At 40.7% G+C, this 25,434-nt stretch overlaps 3 protein-coding genes across 8 annotated transcripts; 2 read left to right on the top strand and 1 right to left on the bottom strand.

The window, feature by feature from the left end:
- The first annotated feature begins 84 nt into the window (after nt 1-84).
- Nucleotides 85-11,464, top strand: LOC135111618 (ribosome quality control complex subunit NEMF-like). Of its 4 annotated transcripts, none has more exons than XM_064025122.1 (20): nt 85-153; nt 1,395-1,485; nt 2,004-2,175; nt 2,812-3,014; nt 3,144-3,280; nt 3,736-3,902; nt 4,185-4,326; nt 4,948-5,118; nt 5,386-5,563; nt 5,682-5,819; nt 6,030-6,226; nt 6,598-6,778; nt 7,256-7,450; nt 7,769-7,956; nt 8,359-8,506; nt 9,026-9,195; nt 9,385-9,587; nt 9,819-10,049; nt 10,454-10,566; nt 10,794-11,464. In XM_064025122.1, the coding sequence occupies exons 2-20, from the start codon at nt 1,427-1,429 to the stop codon at nt 10,990-10,992; spliced, it is 3,192 nt and encodes a 1,063-aa protein (XP_063881192.1). In that variant the 5' UTR covers nt 85-153; nt 1,395-1,426; the 3' UTR covers nt 10,993-11,464. The 4 variants fall into 4 exon arrangements, with proteins under 4 accessions (XP_063881192.1, XP_063881195.1, XP_063881193.1 ...); XM_064025125.1 differs by lacking the exon at nt 85-153 and adding an exon at nt 162-213; XM_064025123.1 differs by lacking the exon at nt 85-153 and adding an exon at nt 260-388.
- Nucleotides 11,465-13,259: 1,795 nt separating this feature from the next.
- LOC135111625 (small integral membrane protein 14-like) lies at nt 13,260-20,829 on the top strand. 3 transcript variants are annotated; one of them, XM_064025152.1, is made up of 5 exons: nt 13,260-13,418; nt 15,981-16,064; nt 17,909-17,957; nt 18,321-18,472; nt 18,945-20,829. In XM_064025152.1, the coding sequence occupies exons 2-5, from the start codon at nt 15,990-15,992 to the stop codon at nt 18,981-18,983; spliced, it is 315 nt and encodes a 104-aa protein (XP_063881222.1). In that variant the 5' UTR covers nt 13,260-13,418; nt 15,981-15,989; the 3' UTR covers nt 18,984-20,829. The 3 variants fall into 3 exon arrangements, with proteins under 3 accessions (XP_063881222.1, XP_063881223.1, XP_063881225.1); XM_064025153.1 differs by lacking the exon at nt 13,260-13,418 and adding an exon at nt 13,740-13,763; XM_064025155.1 differs by lacking the exon at nt 13,260-13,418 and adding an exon at nt 13,764-13,841.
- Nucleotides 18,942-25,380, bottom strand: LOC135111623 (WD repeat domain-containing protein 83-like). Its single transcript, XM_064025142.1, has 8 exons — nt 25,159-25,380; nt 24,631-24,741; nt 24,339-24,474; nt 23,830-24,031; nt 23,195-23,327; nt 22,751-22,890; nt 22,009-22,109; nt 18,942-21,591 (listed from the first exon to the last, which is right to left on the bottom strand). The coding sequence occupies exons 2-8, from the start codon at nt 24,713-24,715 to the stop codon at nt 21,474-21,476; spliced, it is 915 nt and encodes a 304-aa protein (XP_063881212.1). The 5' UTR covers nt 24,716-24,741; nt 25,159-25,380; the 3' UTR covers nt 18,942-21,473.
- Nucleotides 25,381-25,434: the final 54 nt, after the last annotated feature.

Raw genomic sequence — 25,434 nt, forward strand, 5'->3', positions numbered from 1 at the left:
ATTTACGTCGCCAACCAACTTTGCAAGGACGAGGGAGGGGAAGAGAGGGAAGGGTGACAAGGTACAAGTTTATTTTTTTTTTCCCCCCCATCTTTTTTTTTCGTAATGGTATCCCCTCCACAACAAATCATACCAGCACGTGTGTGTCCGAGTGTACGTACTGATTACGCCCTTATGCTGCTTTAAATAACCACCAGCTTCTGTCAGACACATGTGGGTAGGAGCGTTTCATCAGACGAGGAGAGGTGAAGGGACACGGGAGGGCTGAAGAAGGAAATATTTGGTGATGTTGGCAGAACTTAGTGACGAGTGGCATGACTGGGTGCAGATTTCTAGGGCTGGTTTCTGTTAGCAGGTGGTGGCTGTCTTTCCTTCTCTTCGTGTGTCAGTGAGTTGTGTGTTTACGATCTTCATTTACTGTGTTGGCTTTACTTCAGACAAACAGTGGTAGTTGTTAGTTAGCTTGGCCTTATTTCCTGGATAAGGCTGTTGCAGTATTTTTATTATTATTATTATTATTTATTTATTTTTTTTTTTTTTTACTGATTTCATACACAATTTATGTTAGTAATGTACGTGTTATATTTGCCAGCCAGTGTTGCTAAGATATTCTAACCACTGACAGCAGATAGCCAAGGCCGGCAAGTGTCCAGACGAGCCCTGGTGATTTTGCCCTGATTGGTAACCTGTTAAACTTGTCAGGATGTTTGGTGTTTGATGCATGGTCATTCCCTCTAATGGTAATCTTTGAGATCAGTTCCTGTGTGTTGCCAATGGTGGTTCTGTCCTGACTTACCCAAGACAATTTCTCACTTGTGAGAAATTACCAAATGATGTGTAGGGAATGACCAGTGACTAACAAACACGCAGCCAAACAACCAAATCAGAAGGTTCATTGCCAACGGGGTGATGAGATAATAAGGAGTGGTGATTTTGGTGGTTTACTTCACAAAAAATACAAAAATATAAATAAATTATGGTTGGGTAGGAAGCCCTAAGCAGCCAGGCCAAGGGGTGACGCTGCCTAACCATCCTGTGCTCTAGATGGTGACCCAGGGTGGAACGATGCCTGTTCTAACCTGACAGGTGACATGGGATTGAACCCACAGCAGGACATTGAGGTTACACAACACACTGCCTGTCAAGCTGTGGTGGTTGTCTTTTCCCAGGTGGAGCTTCATCAACCTTGAACGTAAAGGATATTTAGGTGTAATACATAAAAAACAAGACATATTGGTAAAATTAGTACAAATACCTTCATGAATGTTAATAATCTCAAGGGCACTTGTTTAGTCATTGTAAAGTACTGTCATCTTTTTGGCATTATCTTGAAGATTTAGCCCAACATTTTGTATGCTTGGCTTTAATTCTGACATAGTGCTTATTTCTTGCAGTTTTACGGAGGTGAGCAGCAACAGCAGCAGCCATGAAGACCACCTTCACCACGGTGGACCTGCTGGCCGTGGTGGCTGAGCTCAAGCAGAGGTAACCCGACCTCAGCTCACATGCCAGTCCTCTATTTGCAGATCAACCCACTCGTGACCTTTAGGCATAGCTGTTCTTATCTTGTGTACTGTTGAACTATAATGAATTTGAAACAGTGGAGACAGTGTTTCTAGTTGGAAGATAATGACAGTATTGAGAGTAGGAGTTATATACAACATAATGAGGATGAATTACATGCAGAATAAATCAGTGCTTGAGGCGTGATGGGTTACAAAAAAAATCTGTACTCAAAGTTGCTCAGTATGAAGTGATCAACACACACAGCACTGTTGAAAATTATTTATGAATGCTGGGTTAAGCTAGTCTCCCAAAAGAGAGTAACATGATCCTTTGTCATTTGATCCTATTGTTGTAGCACACTAAACCAGTCAGTCAGTTTATCTCCTATAAGTCAGATTTATTACCACAAAGGTACAGTGATGAGCTCCTGTATTCTGTGGTGGCATTGTTGAGGCATTCACCATTGAACCATTCACTTAATCAGTCCTCCTGTGCAGGGTGGTGGGGCTGAGGGTGGCCCAGGTATATGATGTGGACTCCAAGACGTACCTCATCAAGCTACAGAAGCCGGACCAGAAGTGTGTGTTACTGCTGGAGTCCGGTTCTCGTGTCCACACCACAGAATATGAGTGGCCCAAGAGTCCTGCACCGTCCGGCTTCTCCATGAAGGTGACCTGCTTGTGGCACCACTGATGACTGTGTATAAGTGAGATGTATCCCAGTCTTGCTTTCCATGTCTTCAGTTTCAAGAGTGCAGCAATATTTTTGTCTTTACACACATACAGGGTGTAACACAAGTTTCTGTGGATATTGGTAGAGGTGAGAGTACAGGTTGTTCTGAGTGGAAAAGGTTCTATACACATATACATGCATTTTGAGTTCTTGTTTAGCCATGTTTTGAGATTCAAGTATAGGAAGGAGACATACACTGGCAGGATATGTGGACGCTGGATGTCAGTTAACAAAATTGTTCATTATTCTATCATGATTTCTACAAGTTTTGGTGCATTACAGTATCCACAACAAGATGATTGATATCAATGGACAGGTGATTTATTGATAAACATTACACAAGGATAACATGGCTGTAATTAATGATAGATAAAATAATACTCTATGTGGCACTATGTCTGTCTGGGCATGGACAGGAGAGAAGCAAGGATAGCATCAAATCACCTCATTGCCAGTTAATCACTCACACTTTCACACTGACCATTTTATGAAGCTTAAGGAGAAGCCATTGAAGTGAGGCAATTGACAATATAAAGTAATGACATGATTCTAAGGTGTGCATCTCCCCCACAGCTGCGGAAGCACCTGCGTAACAAGAGGCTGGAGGAGGTGCAGCAGCTTGGTGTTGACCGAGTGTTGGACCTCAAGTTTGGGTCGCAGGAGGCCGAGCACCACATCATTGTTGAGCTGTATGATCGAGGCAACATTGTGCTCACGGACAACACTTACACCATCCTGAACATCTTGAGGCCCAGGAAGGAAGGAGAGGAGGTGAGGTAGGTTCCTAGGTTTCATTCTGATTAAAATGTCTTCTTGCAGATTTCTATGATTTTATTGTTATTTCGAATTTAAACCAGGAGCTGATGGAGCTAAGAGTATGAAAATGACTAATTCACAATTCCCAGATTGGCAGTGCATGAAAAGTACCCTCTAGACCGTGCACGCCAGGCCCGCCCCACCCCATCTGTGGAGGACCTGCGCACAGCACTCTCCACCGCCAAGGAGAACACCACCGTGAAGAAAGTTCTCATCCCCATGCTGGGTTAGTTCCTTTCTTTGTTACTTCTGTTGCTGCAGTCAAGAAGTAGTTTCTGCAAACAGAAAGGAAAAGCAATCAGATACTCACTCCTTGCTTTCCGTGCTTCATTGATAAATACGTGAATCACGATTCACAGACATTTAGTTTATGAATTTTCAGAATTACAAATAAAAGAAAATAATTTTGCTCCTCCAAGTTTACAAATGTGGAATTCACATATATAAATAACAATTTATAGATTACCTTATGATTATCATAAAATGCATTGAATAAAAAGAATCATGCTTACCATTGTTTGTAATTCACAAGTTTTAGAATTGCAAACATATTATAAGAAATGTAGCTCATGCTTAAATTGAGGTTCACCTCTTTGTACACATTATGTTTTGTGTACTGTAGTTTTTGCATTGTTTTGTTTCCATATCTTATGTTTTATGAGCAATGGGTGGGCATTGCAGATTGTGGTGGTGGAGTGGTGGAGCATGAGCTGCTGGAGGCAGGCCTGCCACCCAATACCAAGGTGACTCAGTGCCTCAGGACAGAGGAAGACCTGGCCCGTCTGCACACTGCTGCCTGCCATGCCCAGGAAGTGGTCACAGACTGGGCCAAGAGACCAGCATCTCAGGTCAGTCCTTGGGAGACTTTTGTAGTCCTGGTCAGTAGTCAGATAACCTTTCACACTTCTTTCATTATTTCCACTGTGCTTAGCAATATTCCTCAGCAAGTCCTCTGGTCTGCTGAGAACCTGTCAGTTGTAAACTTTTGCAAGGAGACTGTCAGCAAATCACAGGAATTAAGATGAAGAGAGAATACCAAGAAATAAAGCAGTTGAGGTAGAAGAGCAGTTCAAAGAAGTTGTGGTGTGTGGCAAGGGAAACATTGACTCTAGGTGGTGTGTGTGTTGCAGGGATACATCATTAAGAAGATAGAGAAAAGAAGCAAGGTGGATGGTACACTGGAGGATGTTCCCATCTATCAAGAGTTCATTCCAATGCTCTTCAGACAGTATGCTGATGTGCCGGTAGAAACATTTCCATCATTCAACCAAGGTATGTAGTTGTCAGGGATCTAAAACTGTAAAGAACATTAACCACATTACTTTTGATATTGCATCTTCCAACATTATTTGAACAATTTTCCTTTACTCAGTCAAGGTTATGTTTTAAGTTTTCATGTACTCAAGTTTCCATACATTTTAAAACTGCAAGTGAGATAAAGCACTAACACAATTAGGAACATTTTCATACATAAATGCTACAAGTTACTCCTCACATGCGCCTGAGAACTAAACTCTATGCTAAGACTTGTATTTACCTCCCCTTAATTACATCCGACAGGGCAAAGAGTGTGAATGACATTTGTATTTAGTTCTTTATTTGTTTACTATTAACACACAAATTTTTACTTATTATCATACAGCGCTTATAATTCTTTTTATGTTCATATGAATATTTCCTGTTGAGCCTACAATGATGAGTTGTAAATTGGAGCAAAGAAAATGTATTTGTTACAGTGATATGTCCTCGTGGTCAATAAGATATCCATCTATCTATCTGTCTATCTATGAGTGTGTGGTGCTTTGTCTGGGTCACCTAGTGTAGTATTGCTGGCCTGATATATAAACAAAGAATTACTTCTTTACTTCAGTGCATGCTTGGCCTTTTCCACAGCTTGTGACGACTTCTTCTCCAAGTTAGAGTCAATTAAGATAGACCAGAAGGCTGTACAGAAGGAGAAGGAGGTGCATCGCAAGCTGGAGAATGTGAAGAGAGACCACGAGAGGCGACTGCAGGAGTTAGTGGAGCATCAGAGGGAGAATGAGGAGCGGGGAAGATTGATTGGTGAGTTGTCAAGGTGTGTTGGAATACGTGATTGCCAAGTGTGAGGTGTGTGCGGCTGGCTGATTGGTGAGTGCTGGTATGTGTATGTTGGATGTGCATGTGTTAGAGAGAGAGTGTGTAGTAGTGTGAATGATGAGAGTGGAATGCTTAATTGCAAATGTTAAAGAATTAGATATAAGTATTTGTATTGGTAGATGAGTAACAGTGAGAAAAAATAACATGGATATTCAAGACTTCAATCTTACCCTCCCTTCTCACAACAACAAGAGCTCAACAAGGACCTGGTGGACAAGGCAATCTTTGTAGTGAGGAGCACCGTTGCCAACCAGATTGACTGGAGACAGATTGACGAGTTGCTAGCCGAGGCCCAGGCACGAGGGGATCCTGTGGCCTTGGTGATCCGGCAGCTGAAACTCAAGACCAACAGCATGACTCTTCTCCTGAGGTGGGTCAGGTGGTCTCAGAGGAGTCGTCTGTGGGCTGCCTGATGTGTGGAAACTTTAGGATGGTTCTTTTCTCCTTCGTGTTTTCTGGTCCTTTGTAATGTTATTGTATTTTTGCAGTGATCCATATGACTGTGAGGAGGACGACCTGTTCCTGGACTCAGACGAGGAGCGAGAGGAAGGCAATGAGTCCACCAAGATGCGGCCAATGATGGTGGAAATTGACCTTGACCTCTCAGCCATGGCCAATGCTCGGAGGTGTGTGTGTGTGTGTGTGTGTGTGTGTGTGTGTGTAATTCACCTGTGGTCATTTGCTGGTCACTCAACCAGCCATAGAAATAGCTAAGAGCTCATAGTAACTGATCTTTGAGTAGGACCGACATATTGACCACTACACTACATGATGTGTGTGTGTGTGTGTGTGTGTATGTCTGACTAGCAATTAATAGTGACAGTGGGCCCATCCAGGTACTTTGACCAGAAGCGTCAAGCAGCGCAGAAGGAGCAGAAGACTATCAGTGCGTCTCACAAGGTGGTGCAGCTGACAGCCAGGAAGACCCAGCAGACCCTGAAGGAGGTGGCTGCCATCACCAACATCAACAAGGCCAGGAAGGTGTTCTGGTTTGAAAAATTCCTGTGGTTCATCTCCTCAGAAAACTACCTTGGCAAGTGCTGTGGCTTTCTGTAGCACTAAGGGTTCTAATTAGGATTGTTTTTAAGCCAACAGAAACTACTAACCAGGTTCATATGGATAATTTTCTCAATGCTGATGCAGAATTCTTATTAAATTATCACTAGGATCATGAAAACACCAATAGCCTAGAGCCTATCAAAAAGTTGCATTGAGGCACCAAAGCATTTGAGAGTGCAGGGCCAAGTGAATGTGTGTTGTGTCCAGTGCTGGCAGGACGGGATCCAACTATCACTAGGATCACGAAAAGACATCAATAGCATCCTGTAGGACATATTAAAAGTAGTTGTAATAAGGAACCAAAGCATAAAATAGCACAGGTCTAAGTAAGTGTTCTGTGTCCAGTGCTGGCAGGACGGGACAGCCAACAGAACGAGCTGCTGGTGAAGCGACACCTGCGGCCGGGAGACGTGTATGTGCACGCTGACATGCATGGGGCAGCCAGCGTGGTGATCAAGAACCCCAGTGGCCGGGAACCTCCCCCCAAGTCCCTGCATGAGGCTGGCATCATGGCACTCTGCTACAGGTACTGCCTTTATGAGGGAAACTATTTTTTTCTTTTATATTATTTTTTTTGTGTGTGTATGTGTGTTTGTGTTGCTAAGTGAGTTTTCTTTGTTAGATTATTGTTACTTTTTTTTTTTTTTTAGCTTTAACTACATGAGAGAACATTTTTAATTCCATGGTTTCTTAAAAGTTTCATTGCGTCAGTCTCTAACATATTGATGTGCATTGCAAAGACCCACTTGGCCAGAATCTGCATGAAGTATTTAGTAGATAAGTGATGTTTGGGTGACAAAAAGATAAGTAACCATGAAGATCATATGAGCAGTGTTCTGAGTGTGACACCACAATTTCTGTGTCATCTTATGAAGAGGCAGTGTTTCCCTTATGTGCAACACAAAGATTGAATGCTGTCTAGTGGAACCTTACTGTGACCACATCAGATATATTTAGCCTAAACTTATGTGGACAAATGAATGTAACGGGACACCTTGCACAGCCGGGCGTGGGACGAGAAGGTGGTGACGTCAGCATGGTGGGTGTGGGGTAACCAGGTGAGCAAGACGGCCCCTTCTGGAGAGTACCTCACCACCGGCTCATTCATGGTGAGGGGCAAGAAGAACTTCCTGCCGCCCTCCCACCTTGTCTATGGCTTTGGCTTCCTCTTTAGGCTGGAGGACGACTCGATCCCCAGGTGTGGTGACGCTGCCTTATTGTCCTGTAGATTGGGCTCACTTGTAACCCTTGCCAGTGCTTTGTTATCTTGTTGTGGCACTGTACCTTCTTTTTTGGTTTCTTCTTTTTCACCTCCATAACTGCCAATTTATGCATCTATTTTAGCCTCTGAAAATAGTGCTCACTCTCACTCTCTTTCTCTCATTCTTCTTATTACTTGGCTCAGAATGAATAAGTGTAAAAATAAATAAATCTATTGCCAGTCCTCTTCTCACCTCACCTTTTATGAGTCTCAGAACAAGTACATAAGCCAGTCTTTTACATCTACCTTTGTCAGGCACGCAGGGGAGAGGAAGGTCCGCACCCAAGATGATGAGCACGTGGAGGAGATTGATGCCCAAAACGACATTCCCTTGATTGAGGAAGAGGGGGAGGATGAGGAAGAAGAGGAGTCATCCAAGGATGGAAAAATTAAGGAGGAAGGAAACGAAACTGTGAAGAAAGAAGAGAATGATGAAGAAAATGGTTTGTGGAAGTTAATTGGCTCTCCATTATATTATTTCCCAGCTTGTGTTAAAGTTGTGAGTGCGATAAAGGAGTGTTGCAGTGGTGGTTTGATTGAGGTTCCCTTGTCATTCAGAGTCATGTAAAGCCATCTATCATTTTGTGCCTCACACCTTTGTATTGACTAGATTTTATTTGAGATACAAGCACATCTCTGATTCTTCTTGACTTCAAAGCTTTCATTTGTAAGGATGTTCATTGTTACATCTCTCCTCTATGACCAGTTTGATATTTCATGTAAGATTAAGTAGATATTTTAGGTTACCATATATAGCCATGTAAAGATGGATATGAATATATTTTGTATGCATCTGAAAGTCCTACTAGAAGGTCTGAGGAATTCACTGACTGCAACCATCTCAGGAGAGGAGGCTGAAGACAAGGATGAAGGCAGTGAGAAAGGCACAGAAGATGTCAAGAGTGAGGAAGAGGATGCAGAAGAAAAGCACCAAGAGGAGGCTGTGGAGTTTCCCGATACAATGGTGGAGATGTCCCACATAGGAGGCGCCCAGTGAGTGTTGTGTTGGGATGCCAGTGTGGTCTTTCCCTCCCAGTGACCACACCATTCCACCAGTGTCCCATCTTCATTTCCTCTGTGTGCTGTAATTTGTAGCAACTAATTTTCTCAGTTTCATTAATTTAAAGCAACTTTTTTTGTTTAATTGACTGAAGCTAGTGACTCTCCCTTCACAAATTTAAGTAATCCAATATAATACTGCTTGTGACATGAAGACAGTTCTTATTAGCAGCATGATAAAAACTAAGATTTGAAGCACACATGTGAATGTAATTGCAAATGTATGCACACAGGCACTCTGCTTGGCTCTCCTGCTTTCTGAAGGATGGCTGCCTGGTATAATGAAAGATTAGTATTATTATTATTGCATAAGGCTAAATGGGAGCCTCTCTAGAGTGTTAGTAGCCTATGAATATAGCAGTACCAGTGAGGAACCCAGATAGCAAAAGAGGATATGAATTAAAGACAACAATCTTAGTAAGGAAAAGTTGTTCATTGATATCCTTGTTGCAGATTCTCACTGCGCACCAGAACAGTGTCCACCGTCTCCCACACCTCAGGGCAGTCCGGAGGGCAAGATGATGAGGGAGGGGAAGGGCAAGAGGTGGTGTTCCTGGGGGATGACAAGCCAGTTGTTGTGCAGAGAAGGAAAAACAACTCAGTGTCTTCATCTGGTGGCAAGGGTGAGTGTCAGACTGTTGTGTGGTAGTGTATTCACCTTTCAGTGTCATTGTTTATTTGATGAGAATGATGCCAGAAAGAAGAGTGTGCATCTTATTAATCAGAGGAAAAACAGGATTTAATTATTTAATTATTTAGCAACAGATTTTAGGTTAAGATGAGATTTTATATGTACTCTTGTGTCCCTAAAGGTAAGAAGGGAGGAAAGAAAGGTGGTGAAGGACAGAAGGGAGCACCTGGTCACACTAATCAGCTGAAGGAGGTGGAGGAGGGGATGAATGAGAGCAGCAAGGGAGGACCCCCCAAGCGTGGCCAGAAAGGCAAGATGAAGAAGAGGGAGAAGTACCGTGACCAGGATGAAGAAGAGCGAAACTTAAGGATGAGTCTGCTACAGGTGTGTGTGTGTGTGTGTGTAGATAGATGCAGAATTTGAGTGACATATTGCCCTGTCTGTGTATCTACAAAGTGTGTATGTGTGTGTGTGTGTGTGTGTGTGTGTGTGAAAAAGTTATATTTGTTCATAATAGGATAGTTTGGTCCACATCTGAGATAATTTCTACTGGGTGAAAATAATGAAAGTTATGGATTTTCACACCTTTTGATCCTCCAAATTCTCTTCCCCCAGTCAGCAGGCAGCAACAAGGAATACAAGAAGGGCAAGGCAGGCAAGAAGGGAGGCAAGGAGGGGAAGGGTAAAGCACCTCAACCCACACGTGCAGGCCCCAAGAATAATGTGCCAGGGGGTAGAGAGGGCCCCAAACCTCCCCCTGAGGCTGCCAACACCCAGACACCCGCTGTCAAGAAGGAGAAGGCAGCGCAGGAGGAGGAAGAGGAGGAGGATGAGGAGGCAGCGCAGGTTTGTGGATGGTGTTCATGCCTTGCATCAGGAGGTACATTCTGTTAGTGGAATGTGTTGATAGGAAAGTACATGGTGAAGGACCACTGTATTTCCATGACACGTTGCCTTTCTTCAGAAGATGGTTGTCGGAACTTATGACAAATGAAGTAATTGTATTTTTTTGTGTCTTCTCACTTTCAGATTTCACTTGCTTCTCTTATTTGTACATTATATTTCTTTTCCATTCCTTTATTTTCATAAATATTGTTTTCACATGCTTACATTGTATCTATCACTTTTATTTATTTGTTCTCTTCAAAATCCTCCCACAAAGAAGATAAATCTGTTAAATATTGTGAACTAGAAAATGAGGAAGAAAATCTTGATTTTGGTAAGAGTTGCTACACAGAGGATTATTGCAGGTGGCTGATGACTTGGCCATTCTGGATGCCTTGACAGCCCTGCCTGTGGCTGAGGATGAGCTGCTGTTTGCAGTGCCAGTGTGTGCACCATACAACACAATGACTAACTACAAGTGAGTGTGTCATCCCACACATTGTCTGTCCACTCCTCTCCCCCCCTTCCATTGCCAATGATAAAAACTTTTCAAAACATCCTCACATTGTCTGTTGGTGTGAAAGACAGTATCCTTCAACTTTCTCTCTTGATTTTTTTTTTTAAAATGTCCATTTGTTATGATATTTAGGAAAGCTGTTGCTATTTAATACTTTATCCTTCCTCCTCCACTGTTGGATCACACAGGTACAAGGTAAAGCTGACACCAGGGCCAGGAAAGAAGGGCAAGGCATGTAAGACAGCCTTGGCTCTCTTCATGGGGGACAAAACAGCCTCAGGTCGAGAAAGAGACCTGCTCAGGGCGGTCAAGGAACAAGACTTGGCCAAGAACCTCCCAGGGAAGGTCAAAGTGTCAGCCCCACACATTACCAAAGTGAAGAAGTGAATGTGAGTGTGTGTGTGTGTGTGTGTGTGTGTGTGTGTGTGTGTGTGTGTGTGTGTGTGTGTGTGTGTGTGTGTGTGTGTGTTTGCCTGCTTGTTGAAGGTTGTAAAAACTGTTACAATGATCAGAGAGCAGATGTGCAGGACATGGAAGGTTTCCTATTGTGAGAAATAAGGTAGGTCTTCCATGAATCTTTTTAATTTATTATGAAAAATATACTTAAAGGGGTTTATGCTAAATATTAATTAAGCAACACCATGGTTGTTTGTTGCAGGTTAATACTTGTGATTCCGTGCCTATACATAGATGTACAGACAAGTAAGGAGATTAGATAGGTAGACAGAGAGATACCACAGATATAGCTAAGTAGGTAGATCAGATAATGAATCAAACTTGTGGGATGTCCAAGAGGGGGTGTTGATTACCTGTTAAGTTCAACGTTGTTACAGTGATGGTCGATAAATACTTTGCTGAACTGATGTGTCTTATTGCAACTTTATCTTCCTCCTGCTCCTTGTGATGATTCTTACCCTACCCAGCTTGTGATGATTCTTACCTTACCAGCTTGTGATGAAAGCCAGAACTCAGAAGAATACTCTCTCTCTCTCTCTCTCTCTCTCTCTCTCTCTCTCTCTCTCTCTCTCTCTCTCTCTCTCTCTCTCTCTCTCTCTCTCTCTCTCTCTCTCTCTGTGTGTGTGTGTGTTATGGGGAGACTGACACAGGAAGAGTATGTCACTTCTGAGTTACCGCACCACACAGCAGTATGGAACGAAATATGTCAGTGGAGGGATGCATGGCAGGGCTGGAGTGGGTTTCAGACTGGCCGTAAGTGTCAAGGGAGGACAGAAACAATGTGAGAGAGAGAGAGAGAGAGATTATGAAGGAGGGTAAATGAAAGGGATAAGGATAAGAGAGGAGAAAAGGTAATGAATGAGTAGTGGAGAAGGAGAGAGATTTGGATGATTTTCGGTCTGGCTCGAATTTTCCTAGTATTTTATTTCATTAATTTATGTTTCCTGTGTATATTTGTGTACCATGGCAAAGTCTCTCTCTCTCTCTCTCTCTCTCTCTCTCTCTCTCTCTCTCTCTCTCTCTCTCTCTCTCTCTAACGGTGAATCAGGTTTTCGCTCCCTTATTAGTAACAAGTAGTGTTTATATTGTTCTGAAGAGGAGCCTCAAGAATAAAGACTACATACCAATCTCTCTCTCTCTCTCTCTCTCTCTCTCTCTCTCTCCATTATTATTCATTTAAGCCTTCGAAATTTAAGAAGACATTTTTTTCACATATTTTCCTTTCCTTATTATCAGTATTTTTCATTGTATATTGAACACACTAATGCAATCTCTACAAAACGTCATCTTTACAGCACATCAAACGAGTTACCATTGCCAAACACTTGCTTACGTTATAATTATCTTTAGTAATGTTATAGATTACGGAGATAACTATGTATTAAATGACGGAAATATAGATTAACTTGTTTAATTTCGTGGAAGTGTGATGAATAAGTTTATCTTTATTATCAGTTAAAAACAATGAACAACAGTTAAGACATCAAATTTATCTAATACCAGCTGTTGTAATTAAGACCAAAAGATGCACAGAACATGTGGAATGATGATTATTAGAAGAAGAATAGCCGACGGAAACATAAGATAAAAAATTACACTGAGTTGGAAAACCACGTAGGTATTAGATAAATAAAATGAGAAACTGGCAACTAAAAGAGAAAACAGGAGGAGGGGAGGAAGATAACATGTGATTCACGAAACATTAAACAAATATTGGTCTGAAATCCTGCAAAATTGTAAAACAGGTGGCAGTAATAAACAGGACGCGATTGTATAAGATAATAAATCAATGAAAAGAAAGGAAAAGAAATTACACGAAAAGAAAACTGAAAAGGACATTATATAAAGGCATACAGATCTCATCGAACTGCAAAACTAGCAAATTAGAGATGGATAAACACACACGAATTTTAACTAACGTTGGATATGGATAGGGGAAGAGAGAGGGAAAAGAGAAAATGAGAGGAAGAGTCTGAAAATGAATAAAATATATACAGAATGGCATATTAGTAATAACGAAAACAAGCCATCATGAGGAAAAGGAGAAAAGCGAAGAACGGTTTAAGAAACTGGGCTGAAATAACCAAAAGATATACAAAATCAATAAATAGATGACTTAGGGAAAAAGGGCAATGATAACAGACCAACGTGGGGGAGAAAAATAAGGCGAGAAGAGATGAGATAAGAGAGAAAAGAGGAGAGAGTTGCCAGAGGTCGGCACATCAGAGGCAGGAACTGGGGGAGTATTGCAACGTCAGCTGGTAGTAAACAGAGGGGCGGCCCTGGCAACTTGTACCTGTTTCGTGCTTCCCTACACCCCTCTCGCTCACCTGGCCTCACACCTGCGTTGATTAAAGGTAGAACACAAGCTCGCAACACCTGAGATGACTGGGCAACGGGTTAATATCTGTGGGGGGTGGAAATTAAGGAGGTTACTAGCGAGAAAGAAGTGGGCGATGAAATATCTGTCAGATGATCATTGTTTTTGTTGATTTATACTTGTTAATGGCGTTCTATCGTGTGTGTTTCTTATCTTCTCCCCCTTGGTGGTGGTGTTACACGTGCCAGTGGCTTTGCGTGCTGGTTGTGTACTGTTGTGCTTCAGAGTAGCGTTAAATATGTTTTCCTGTTTTTATGGTGCATTCAAGGAGTGGATGTGAAGGTCGAGTGGAGCCGCGCCTGTCACCCGCCTCCACATTACGGTAATTGGTGGCCATGGGTGGTTCAGGTTCGCGGTTGTCTTGCGCTCTTGGTGTTGTCTCCGTAAGCAGCATCCTCCGGTCAGTTCCTCGTTCACATCGTCGTGTGCTACATTTTGAGTGCCCATTTAATGCCAAAGCGGTAGATTGAGAGATAACGGAGAGATAACGGAATAATGAACTTCATCCTTTCCTTTTTCTCGTGTTATCAGGAAACAAGAAAATAAATAATGTTTTGTTTTTGGATGGGTGTTTTCGGAAAATTAACTATTTAAAGGTATTACTGTTTTATTTTTTAGTATTCCTGTATTTCGCTATTGGTATATTTTTTACCCCAAGATCTCAAGAACTAAAAACAAGAACTGTAAGAATAAGGAAAAAAAAAAGTGCCCCTTTAGTCACCACGGGTTTTACTTTAAGCTAATGTATTGTACAAGAGAATAAATAAATAAATCAAAAGATATTGGTATTAGTAAATAGAATATGGGGTGCCAGAAATCAAGAACATTGTTATACCATTCTTAAATGTTACACCTCAGGAGAGTATTTTTCTGACCTTGCAATTTCAGTTATATGTAAAGTGATGATTTCAGTATTCATTGAAACTGCAGATTTCTTTGCCTTACTCTGACAGCTAGGAACTGGTGTAGGAAAAGTGCCCTTGCTGATGTGGCTTACAGAATTATTGTCTTGTTTTCCTGTGACAATATTGCTTCCTCCTTCCTCCATCCATGGTTGGGGTGCAAGATTCAGCACCACAGGCACATTAACTTAACAACCTAATCTGTACACATAACATCAGGCTGTATTCATCCTATTTTATTTAGTCTGTGTATTAAATGAATGTGTATCTCCCTCCAGAAACTGTTTGTCCTGGTCTTTTTATTCTGTTGGAAAATTAAAGTCATGATGTACACTGAAAAATAATTTCTTGCAATATTCCATAGAAGCTGAAAACTGAACTGTGCATCTTCTAATATCCATCCTGACCTTTTATTCAAGCTGGAAATCAAACTACTGTGTTATGTATAATGTAATAATGAATTCCTTGTGCATAGCTTTGTACTCGATAATCATTAGTATCATTATAGTACCTGAACAATGATGCACCATGTGGGCCAGTGAATGTAAGAACCTTGCTACCTTTTGAAGATGTGCATCCCTCCCCTACAATTCCCAACTCTCTCTCTCTCTCTCTCTCTCTCTCTCTCTCTCTCTCTCTCTCTCTCTCTCTCTCTCTCTCTCTCTCTCTCTCTCTCTCTCTCTCTCTCTCTCTCTCTCTCTCTCTCTCTCTCTCATCCCACCTTCCTTCTCTCTCCCACTTCCCACTCATTTCCCTTCTTACTGCCCCTCAGTCCACCCACTCTTCCCTCTCCCTACTTACCTTCTCTCCCCACCATGTGACCTCATTTCTCCCTACCTCCCTCCCTCCCTCCCTCTTCCCTCAGTGACATATTCTTCCTTTAGCTTCCTTTCTTAATCACCATCATCTTTCTCCAGCCTCCACTCCTTCTCTTCCTACATCTTGTTTCTTCCTTGTTTCTTTGGCTGGTGTTAATGAGTTCTTTGTTCCTCTTGTAGTGTGTGTGTGTGTGTGTGTGTGTGGCAGAGAGAGAATGAGAGACTTTTTATTACTTAAGGCTTAACACCTGTACTGTTTTCTGCTTTTTTTTTATGGTTTTCTTATACCACATTAGAGTTTTCCTGATAGTCTGGGTTGAATCATTGCCGCACTTGCCTTGTTCTTTCCATTGTGTGTATGTAATGTTCTACCCTGGTGTGATGTACAGGAAATGTGTGTGTGTGTGTGTGTGTGTGTGTGTGTATTCCTAGTTTTATCCAGCAGTAACAACATCAAGGAAATGAACTGTGCCCCTGATGTCTCTTCTTTCTGTTACAGTCTAATTTATCTTGAAGATTGTGATGCATTTGACTGATCCACCTTCTTCCTGAACATTGCAGGTCTGGTCTTTTGATAGATACTTTATGCACAGTACCTCCAAGCCTTTCAATAGTCTGTACATTGTTCTAATTTTACTTCCTTCTCTATCCTGTTCCAACAGAGGCAAGTTTATTATTTCCCTTAACACTGGCCTTTAATAAAATTAAACGTGGTTTGAGATCATAAAAATTGTGCACACACAACCATTAAAATAATGGAGTGAAGACAAGCATTCAAAAACATCACTAAGCATTAAGTGAGATTTATTTTACTTTCAGAACGGCAAAATGGCTGATGGAGGATTTGATCCATGCGAGTGTGTGTGGAGCCACGAGATGGCCATGAGGCGACTCCTATCTTTGGTGAGTCACCAGGTGCTGGGCCCTCATTACCCTCAACAGGTGGTGTTTCAATAGTTGGGGCCTGCTGGGCCAACAAACATACACATGATACTTATAATTTTTATCCACACTCTTGACATCAGTATCTAGCTTGCAAGAATGTTTTGTGCATATTTAACAAAGTGCATTGATATAGGGGAATGATGTGTATATATATATATATATATATATATATATATATATATATATATATATATATATATATATATATATATATATATATATATATATATATATATATATATATATTCAATTTGGTAGTTTAGACTGGTCTCTTCAGAATAACACATCAGTGGCACACCTGATGGCCTCCCACCACCTGTCATTTCCCTTGATTTGTGTTGTGATATGTCACAAGAAGGCTGCACTAGGTACCACTATAAAGAGCTTTGTATTTTAAGCCATTTATTGCTAAATTTAACACTACGTTGTTTTCATGAAGAGGCTTGAGTACTTCAGGATCGGTAGCTCTTCATTGGCAGGTCTGATAAGAGGGATCAGACCAGTGTGTCCTGCCAAGACACCCTAAGCCAGCATGGTGTTTTGTTGGCTTAATACCACTCAGCCAAGGCTCCACATACTTACTGTGCCTCTCAGCCAACAGAGATGAATAGAGATGGTCAGGAAGGCCTTTAACCTGCAGTAAACTCATAGAGGTTGAATATAGTCATGGTGGTTAGATAGCTTTTGAATCTACAAATGTTGTTCCCCCCTGTATCGGCTGTCACTAAGTTATGAATATCAGTAACTTGTATTAACTTTCCTTTGTCATTTCTTGTATTTCTAAGTTTTAGAAGTTAATTTTTCAAAGAAGTATTTTGTTAATGAATACAGAACACAATGAAATGAGACAACATGTTGGCTTCAGTATGGATGGTTGAGGGTCATGTGGCAGTGATAACAGAGGACATCTGTACTCAGTGTTGGCCTCTTTGCACTGTTTGTTGAACAACTATGCTGCTGTTTTACCCAACTTGTAGTGATTCATATTTTAGGAGTGGGACACATAGCTTGTTATATCTTATTCTTCTTCCACACTAATTAATGTTACAGTTCACACTTTTCTTTGGCTGTTTGTTATGGTGCATGAGATGGAACAGAAGTAGCTGGTGTAAGAGTGGGTGTGATCATGTTTAATGGTTGTAAAACAGTCCATTAAGATGTAAAGAGGCTGGAAACTGCAGAAAAGAATATAGTGAGGTAGAAATGCAGGAGCATCATGAAAAATTGTCAAACAAACATATAATTAAAAGGCAGACATGGGATTGAGGATGTGAGTGAAGCATTGTGAAGGGACAGATCATATTGTCAAGCTTTGTAGAGGAACAGGAGGAGGAGGAGGATTGGGGTAAGTGTGCAATTTGAGGTGGAAGACAGAGTGGCAGTAGGGAGACCAGGACAGCAGGGGATGAATACAGAGCAGCAGTACTTGGTGAGCTCTCACTATACAGCAGTTGACAATTTACACTGCTTGGTAGTTAGGTGATCATGACAAGTACTTGCTAAAAAGTGGCAAGTGGCAATGTTTTTAGCAACACTTTACTGGACACCTGCCTCGTGTATCAGTTATTTTGTGCTGTGGTGGTGTATTTGTGAGGCACTGCATGGTGTGCCCACAATGTGAGTGTTTTATGTGTCTCTTTGCTCACTTTTGTCACTGGAAGTCACTTACAGATTCTTTTTCATAATTAAATATTTACTTCTTTTTGTTATGGAAATCTTTTATGTATATCTTCCATGTACAGAGTATGTACATATACTTTTAATGTCACCATGTGCTCTGATCATTGTGATTTTCCTTGCAGCTGCGGCAATCCCAAAGCTACTGCACAGATAATGAGTGCTTCACAGAGTGTAAGTAAAGCAGCAGTGAATAGTCATGCAAGTGCTGGATGTGAATGAGAGAATTTTTTTTTTATTTAAACCAAGTGTTTATTTTATAGATATTATAGGGAAGAAAAGTGGTTCTGTTATCCTCTAAATGATTATCTTCCTATAGAACAGTCTTGCATATAATTTGAGATAATGACGTTTGCTTCCAGTGTATAAAAGTCCTGTGTTTCTTGTAGGTTAAAAAATGGAAGCCTTGATGAGGTAGCAGACACAAGCAGGCCATACATGACAGCCAAATGAAGCGGTGTGATAATGCTACATTAAGTAATGCACGTGGCTTGCTCTTGAGAGAAAGATGGTAACGGTACTTCATTTTTGCTTCAGTGCCAGGGCCGAGGTCTTCCATCACAGCAGGTGGTATGGAGAACACCACACTGCTGGCTGTGATGTGGACCTTCCTGGCTTTTGTTCTCTTCCTCATGAGACCCAGCTCCCTGCGCTCTGACCCCAACACCAAGCCTGCAAACAGTAACCAGGTGAGGGATTGCTCTCTTCCCCCCCTTCTGTGTGAAGGAATTAAACTTACACTGTTCTTTCATTCCATTACAACATTATGCCATACAAAATTCAGGAAACAAGTTATTATTTGGTTTTGTGCAAATTATTTTACATATAATTTGATGGGAAATGTAGACTGTATATATCTTAGTTATTTAATATTAGCAATATCAGTAATCTTTATTCCAAAAACTTGACAAGAAAGAGTCATGTTAAAGATTTTAAATAAGATGATGTAGGTTTTTTTTTTGCAAGATATCACAACATACATAAATGTTGCCTGAGTATTCAATTCTTACATATGTTGCAAGTCTCTTATCTTGTAATAACATGATCTAGCCATGACATGTCACTAGACCTCAGTTGGTTGCCACTTTGTTGAGCAACACATGGTTTGCTGCCTGGAGAATATTCTTTGCCTGATCAGTCCATCTTTCTCCCTCACCTCAGGATGATGGTGCTCCTCCCTCCCCTCCGACAGCCAACTAACACCTGCGCTCACTTGGCTCCAGATTCACCCTCAACCCTAAGTGACCTTCGTTCCACATACGTCTCTCACACTCTCCAGATACATCGACACCTGACTATCACAAGAATACCACACATTTTTGTTACTCCTAACTTACTTCTGTCTCCCCCAAGGTTTACTAAATACATGGAACACAAAATGAATAAAAAAAAAACTTCCTGCAAGGCTGGAGTGCTGCTGCCTGTGTCATGTGGCTCAGGATCCACTGTGGCAGTGGCACTTCCCAACACTGGCAAGGTTGTGATATTGCAGGTTCTCTCATCCACATGTGTACAATGTTAAGAATGCTTCAAATACCATTAATTCCAAAGCTTTACTAAGATTTCAGAAACAGATTTCAGAACAGCTTTGGTGACAGTTCAAAAGAACTGTCCCAAGTACTTATCTGTCTTTCCAGTGAATAATTACAATGGCATTATGCACTGGACCTGCCAAGCAGCCTTCCCAAGGTGCCACACTGCCACCCGGTGTTTAGTCACCAAATGACTTTAAAAATATTACTTGTGTATTTATTACAGTTACATTGTTACAATCCCAATACTTTATATATTTTTCTTTGTACTGATACTTATTCTACTTTGTAATATTAATCAACAAGATTACTTTGTAATATTAATCAGCAAGATCTAATCTATATTTATATGCATAACATAATATGCAAATGCATACCTCTAGTCTACCTACCCTAGACATAACTAAACTGGTGACCAGTGTTGGTCAAAATATATCAAGATTTATACAGCCTCCTGTGTTAAAGAATAAGAATAATTATACTACCCATTAGAAAACAGTCCATAATCAACAGCCAGCAAGAAGACATAAGCCTTCCAGCAGGGCCTCTCGTCTTCATCATTCACTGAAATGCCGACACTGCTGAAGACCTTACAAAGGCTTGCATCACCCTCCCAGCACATTACCTTTTCCTCCCCTCTCACATCAAAATAAACCTGTGTGACAGGAATCTGTCTTGTAGCATTGGGAGCATTGTAAGGTTGATACTGTTTGGGTTGTTAGGAATTCCTTGAAGTATATTGTGTGAGGTGTTTCCAAAGTATAGGTTTTGTTTTTTTGGAACCTGCACTTGAGGTCTGATAATGACAATTAGATTTGCCTGTGTCTTTGCAATGGTTCACCTGGACAGACCCCTTATGAAGGAAGACTAGAATTGTTCTGCTTATTCCAGGGCATGTTATGAACATGAGACAAGGTTAACTTTGCAGAGCTATTCTAACTCTCACTGTGTTATCTGATGCAGGTGAGCAGTGACTTCAAAGTATAAGCTAATTCAACATGTATGACAGGAGCTGCTGTGCTCCCTGAGTGACACTAATTGGCTGTCCAGTGGTCTCACATTGCTGAAGAAAGGTTCCAAAGTGTTTTTTAGAAGTGTTTTCTGAAGTTGACTTGGGGACTGTGTGCATTATATACTGTGTAATGTAACCTAAAAAAAATCAGTGTATTCTTTGCGCCATGAAATATTTAATATCAGCAGGTGAAATGTGACAACAAAAGGAAACATTAAACATTGTTCAACTCCCCTTTGAAAAAAAAAAAAAAAAGAAAGAAAAGGGAAAAAAAAAGATATCAGTGATTGTTTACTGTGTTCATGTCAATACTCTTCTGTCATAAAGTAATTTTTAGTTTTACATTAATGTTTAAACATTTCTAGAGTACACTTTTTGCACATTAGTTACAGACTACACTTTTTTTTTACCTGCTTCCTACATCACTCCCAATTGTGTGTTATCTAGGGAAGGTTTGTTATTGTATGGTACTCTCACTTTGCACAAATAAACATGAATAACATACTTGTCTTTCATTATTTATTAACGTGGAAAGGTTTTTCAGTTTCCTACCTTCATGACAGTCTTGAGTTCAGAGACTAATCACTATATAAATGTGGCATATTAATGAATGCCAAATTCTAATTCTATAAAAACCATACTATTGCCTCTGGTTCCATATCAGTATCCTGATACTGCATGAGGCACTGTGTGGAGGAATGTGCAAGTGATGTTTCAGAATAATTTAAAATGGGTTGTATAGCATTATTTTCAGCCATCCCCTATCATTCCACCATGTTGCTTAGAGTAGAGCTTCACTGCCAATAAAGCTGAAGGTCTTGTGAAAAAAGTTGCCGAATTATTTACTTGTCTGGCTATAAAGGCAAGCTGCTGTAGCTGAGAGCTTTGCTTCAAGTAAGAGTCATAGTGACAGTTGGGTGATGGGGGACAGAAGGGTAGGTCATGCATAGTTGGTTGCATATCAAAAAAGGGATAGAGCATGAGAACTGGGAACTCTTTTGTTTATTTTCACCCAGCTACCCTGATTTGTATGGATTTCAACCTGATGCATTGGAACTAATGATGGAACTGATGAAGAAAATCATGGCATAAAATTGTCCTCACCTCACCACACAGTACAAATGCACACATGCACATCTGTAGTGTTCAGGTCTGAGGGTGTGCTGACCACAGCCACACCTGGCCCAGGGAGGCAGTGAGCAGCAGGGGCTGGGAGGGGTGTGGGCTCAGGGAGTGCACCACTGTACTGCCTCGATGCTCTAGTCTGTCAAAGAGGAAAGTCTGAATTTTACTGGATTTACCCAAATGTGTTAGCAAAAAGCAGAACAAAGTGACAGAATGACTTAGTTGTTATATAAGGAAACTATCACAAAAAGAAAATGTTTCATGATATATATAACAATTTAGTAAGTATGCACTAATGGGATGATGAAGTGACTGGATGAAAAGAGTGAAGTTTGAATGAGGTTGGTACAGTTCTGAGAGAAACTTCCACAAAAACTTGGAATTATGTAATCCAGAGGAACCTTATTGATCTTCTCATATGCAGGGAGACTTAGAGAGCATACAGCTTGGCAAGCTGCCATGAGATGAACAGGCATCTATTTAAAAATTATGATAGTAACGAGATTACTGATTATAATGAACCACACCTCTTACTTTCTGGTGTTGCTTTACTTACTTATTGGTGAGAGTAGACTGTACAAGGTCCCAGCAGTAGACATAGCCGTCCTCAGAGCCTGACATCACGTGGGTGTCAGACGATGTGAAGCAACTCTCCACCTGAAAAGCACGTATTACATGACCTCATGTAATACATGCCACCTGTGACAGGGTGCATACACTGGCATGCTGTGGCAGGTCATGAACACTTGATAGAAACTGTGGTTATTAAAAAGATCTAATTATAAACTTGGATTTCTATCATCAAAGGGAAGTATATAGTTCATACCACTCATTGGAACAAGCTTTGGCCAAAAGAAAACACCATACATATGAAAAAAAAAAAAAAAAGTTTCATTGCAGTACACTCATAAGTAACACAGCAAACCTCCACGGCATGCTGGACCACACACTAGCATGCTGCCCCCAGCCTGTCACTCAGCACTGCTGCACATGACACATGGTCAAACCAATCTCAAGCTCCATTTATTCTAGAAATCTATTTCACACAAAACATTATTTTTTCACTTCATACTTAAAAACAGTTGTCATGTGTAAAGGAGGCTTTAGAAGAAAAAAAATGCTGAATTGCCATTTATAAAAAAATAGAAAAGAATTCCAATCTGGATGGCTAATACCAAGACTTTCCTGACAAATCTTTGGTTATGACCACCAGACAAGCCAGTTCATCAAACACTATAACTTTCCTCTACATGAGATCTCATGATTATTACATCACACAGGATTGTCTTTATTGATACCTTATAATCTTTGCTGTTGTGTCCTGAGTACTGGGCAAGGAGCTCCCCCGTCTCCCTGTCCATGAGTCTCAGTGAGGAGCCGAGGGTGGAGCTCAGAATGCACTGGCTGTCCCCGCTGAGGGAGGCACATGTCACACTCTCTGGAACAATGTCACAAATATCAAGGGCAAACATTTTTGCATTAATTACTTTAGTGCACAGCACAAACTAATATCCATCCCACACTAAGTAGAGAAGGGTACTTATGAATTAACACACTGTAGATTTAACTGTCATGTTAATGCTATCAACAGGAGTGCCACACAGCCTGATGACTTGAATATTTCCTTACAAAACAAACTTTCTCTATCCCTTAGAGGGACTCAAGGAAGAACTGTATGCAATAATCTTTAGGATCCTGGGTGTGCAAGATACAGATATACAAGAACAAGCAACAGTCCATACCACCAATGCAGTTTGAGGTAAGCTGACCATTGCGAAGGTCATACACTCTGGTGTAGCCATCCAGAGACGCTGTCAGGATTAGGTGGGATGAAATGCTCACTGTCATCACTGAGTCCTTGGCTTCATCCAAGTCCTGAAAAAATGGCATAACACTTTAGCACCTAAAAAAAAAAATAAAATAAATATAACAATAATAATAATAAAAAAATAAAATTAAATAAAATTAAATAAATAAATAAATAAATATATAAATAAATAAATATATATATATATATATATATATATATATATATATATATATATATATATATATATATATATATATATATATATATATATATATATATATATATTGCTTTTATTATTTCTTCCATTATTGATGACTGCTGATCTCTTTGTATTCTTTCTCTTTATTCTCCACTGTACCCAAGGGTGGTGGTGGGCTGGGGTCTTGTTCATCCTTGTCCATTTTTTCCTGTTCTCCAAGCGGTGATAAAGATTCAAAGCAGCTCATGGGAGCAGCATCTGATATAGATATATATAACTGGGAAAAAAATATGGAACAGAGCAACAGAACAAGAACATGAAACAAACAACAAAGATGTTTGTGTCTAGTCTCCACCAAGGCCACTCACCTGAATGGGGTCGTTCCTGCGGCTGCGCAAGTCCCAGACCTTGACCTTGCCATCCATGGAGCCAGAGAGTATGACTGTGGACTCCTCATTGAAACAAACACAATTCACCCTTGCTGCATGACCTCGAAACTTGCGCAGTGACTCTCCAGTGCTCACATTCCACATCATCACTGATTTATCCAGACCACAGGACCCAATGAGTCTGGAAGGGAGTACAAATGGACATGACATTCTAGAATGTGAGAAAATTTTAGGTTTCCCAAGCAGCCTGAAAGCTCAATGGAAGATATTATTGGAAGAAAACATCTGTGCTTTTGTAAAAACTCTCATGCCCTTAAAGAAAATTATATTATTGAAAGACAGGACACAACAGATTTTACTCATTGATGGATGAGGTTTAAAAGAAGCCCTTGGGAAGCAAAGGAATTGACAGCCATGCAGCCTGATGAGCTGCCATCAGACGGTAAAGCCACACTGAACCTGCCTTTCAGAACAGTGGTAATACTTACGAGTTGTCACAGGAGCCCCTGGCATCCAGGACCTCATATCCATGGCCAGCATAGGAGTGTAAGAGGGTTCCCTTGTGGGGGTTCCACAGCTTGACTGATTTATCTGAACCACAGGTCAGACAGTAGCCACCATCCACTGAAACAAAGAATACATGACTCACAGAACACATCTAGTCTGAGTATGAAGTGTGCAGCCCATGAGTGTATCAGAACTACCTAATCTAGACAGGCAGACATGGCACATCATCTTTTGTCTGCTGGACACCACACACTACACACAAGACATACTCACCATTGAACCTGACAGCCCTCACTGCTCCCTGCTTGCACTCCAGCACCCGCACCAGATGGGCTGGCGGACCCTCCCCAGATGACATCTTCACTTTCTACATCAATGTCCAGCCTGGAAATGAATCACACAGCCTACAATTATAATCCATGCATACATGTTCCTGTCAGGATGTAGTGCATATATATATATATATATATATATATATATATATATATATATATATATATATATATATATATATATATATATATATATATTTTTTTTTTATTATTTTAAGGAAGGAAAAATAAAATAGCACGACATAATGAATAAAGACAAGCAATTTATGGTATACACTTTACAAAACAGAAGCAGGAATTAGTAAGAATTTTGAAGTTAAGGTTCAGGTTTGGATAACAACTCTTTCACAATAAATAAGTATAAAAGACAAATATATTTCACTCGGCAGACAAACACGCTTATCACTATGACATCCTTTAGTTTGGTTCTCTCCCCCTCTCATCTGTTATATAATACACCTTGCATCACCTTAGGATCTCGTCTCCTTCCACCGTGCATTAGTTTTTCGTCACTGGGTCAAGTTTGGAGTTCCCTCAGCTTGGCGGTGATGTGTTTGTTTTCATTCTTCTCGCCGCTACAACGTTTCGGTTCAAATTGTCCACTTCGCTTTGCTGCATCTCGTAAAGTAGAAGAATCTTAATACTTTTACATTAAATTGGCTTAAAATCGATCATCTAATATTTGGTAATGATTTTCAGTTGGTAATTGCCACTTGTTTTGCGTATTTCAATCCAGAGGTCACAA

Source organism: Scylla paramamosain, chromosome 22 (assembly GCF_035594125.1).
Source record: "Scylla paramamosain isolate STU-SP2022 chromosome 22, ASM3559412v1, whole genome shotgun sequence".
Classification (NCBI taxonomy): domain Eukaryota; kingdom Metazoa; phylum Arthropoda; class Malacostraca; order Decapoda; family Portunidae; genus Scylla; species Scylla paramamosain.

What these genes read in the sequence shown, in the direction of transcription:
- LOC135111623 (XM_064025142.1), bottom strand. Translation starts at nt 24,715, where the DNA reads ATGTCATCTGGGGAGGGTCCGCCAGCCCATCTGGTGCGGGTGCTGGAG. An exon ending in TACCTCAAACTGCATTGGTG is followed by an intron (nt 22,891 to 23,194) that starts GTATGGACTGTT and finishes ACATTGTTCCAG; the next exon opens with AGAGTGTGACATGTGCCTCC. An exon ending in ACAACAGCAAAGATTATAAG is followed by an intron (nt 22,110 to 22,750) that starts GTATCAATAAAG and finishes CGTGCTTTTCAG; the next exon opens with GTGGAGAGTTGCTTCACATC.
- LOC135111625 (XM_064025152.1), top strand. Translation starts at nt 15,990, where the DNA reads ATGGCTGATGGAGGATTTGATCCATGCGAGTGTGTGTGGAGCCACGAG. An exon ending in TGAGGCGACTCCTATCTTTG is followed by an intron (nt 16,065 to 17,908) that starts GTGAGTCACCAG and finishes TTTTCCTTGCAG; the next exon opens with CTGCGGCAATCCCAAAGCTA. An exon ending in AGCCTGCAAACAGTAACCAG is followed by an intron (nt 18,473 to 18,944) that starts GTGAGGGATTGC and finishes CCCTCACCTCAG; the next exon opens with GATGATGGTGCTCCTCCCTC.
- LOC135111618 (XM_064025122.1), top strand. Translation starts at nt 1,427, where the DNA reads ATGAAGACCACCTTCACCACGGTGGACCTGCTGGCCGTGGTGGCTGAG. An exon ending in GAGGACGACTCGATCCCCAG is followed by an intron (nt 7,451 to 7,768) that starts GTGTGGTGACGC and finishes TACCTTTGTCAG; the next exon opens with GCACGCAGGGGAGAGGAAGG. An exon ending in GTCTTCATCTGGTGGCAAGG is followed by an intron (nt 9,196 to 9,384) that starts GTGAGTGTCAGA and finishes GTGTCCCTAAAG; the next exon opens with GTAAGAAGGGAGGAAAGAAA.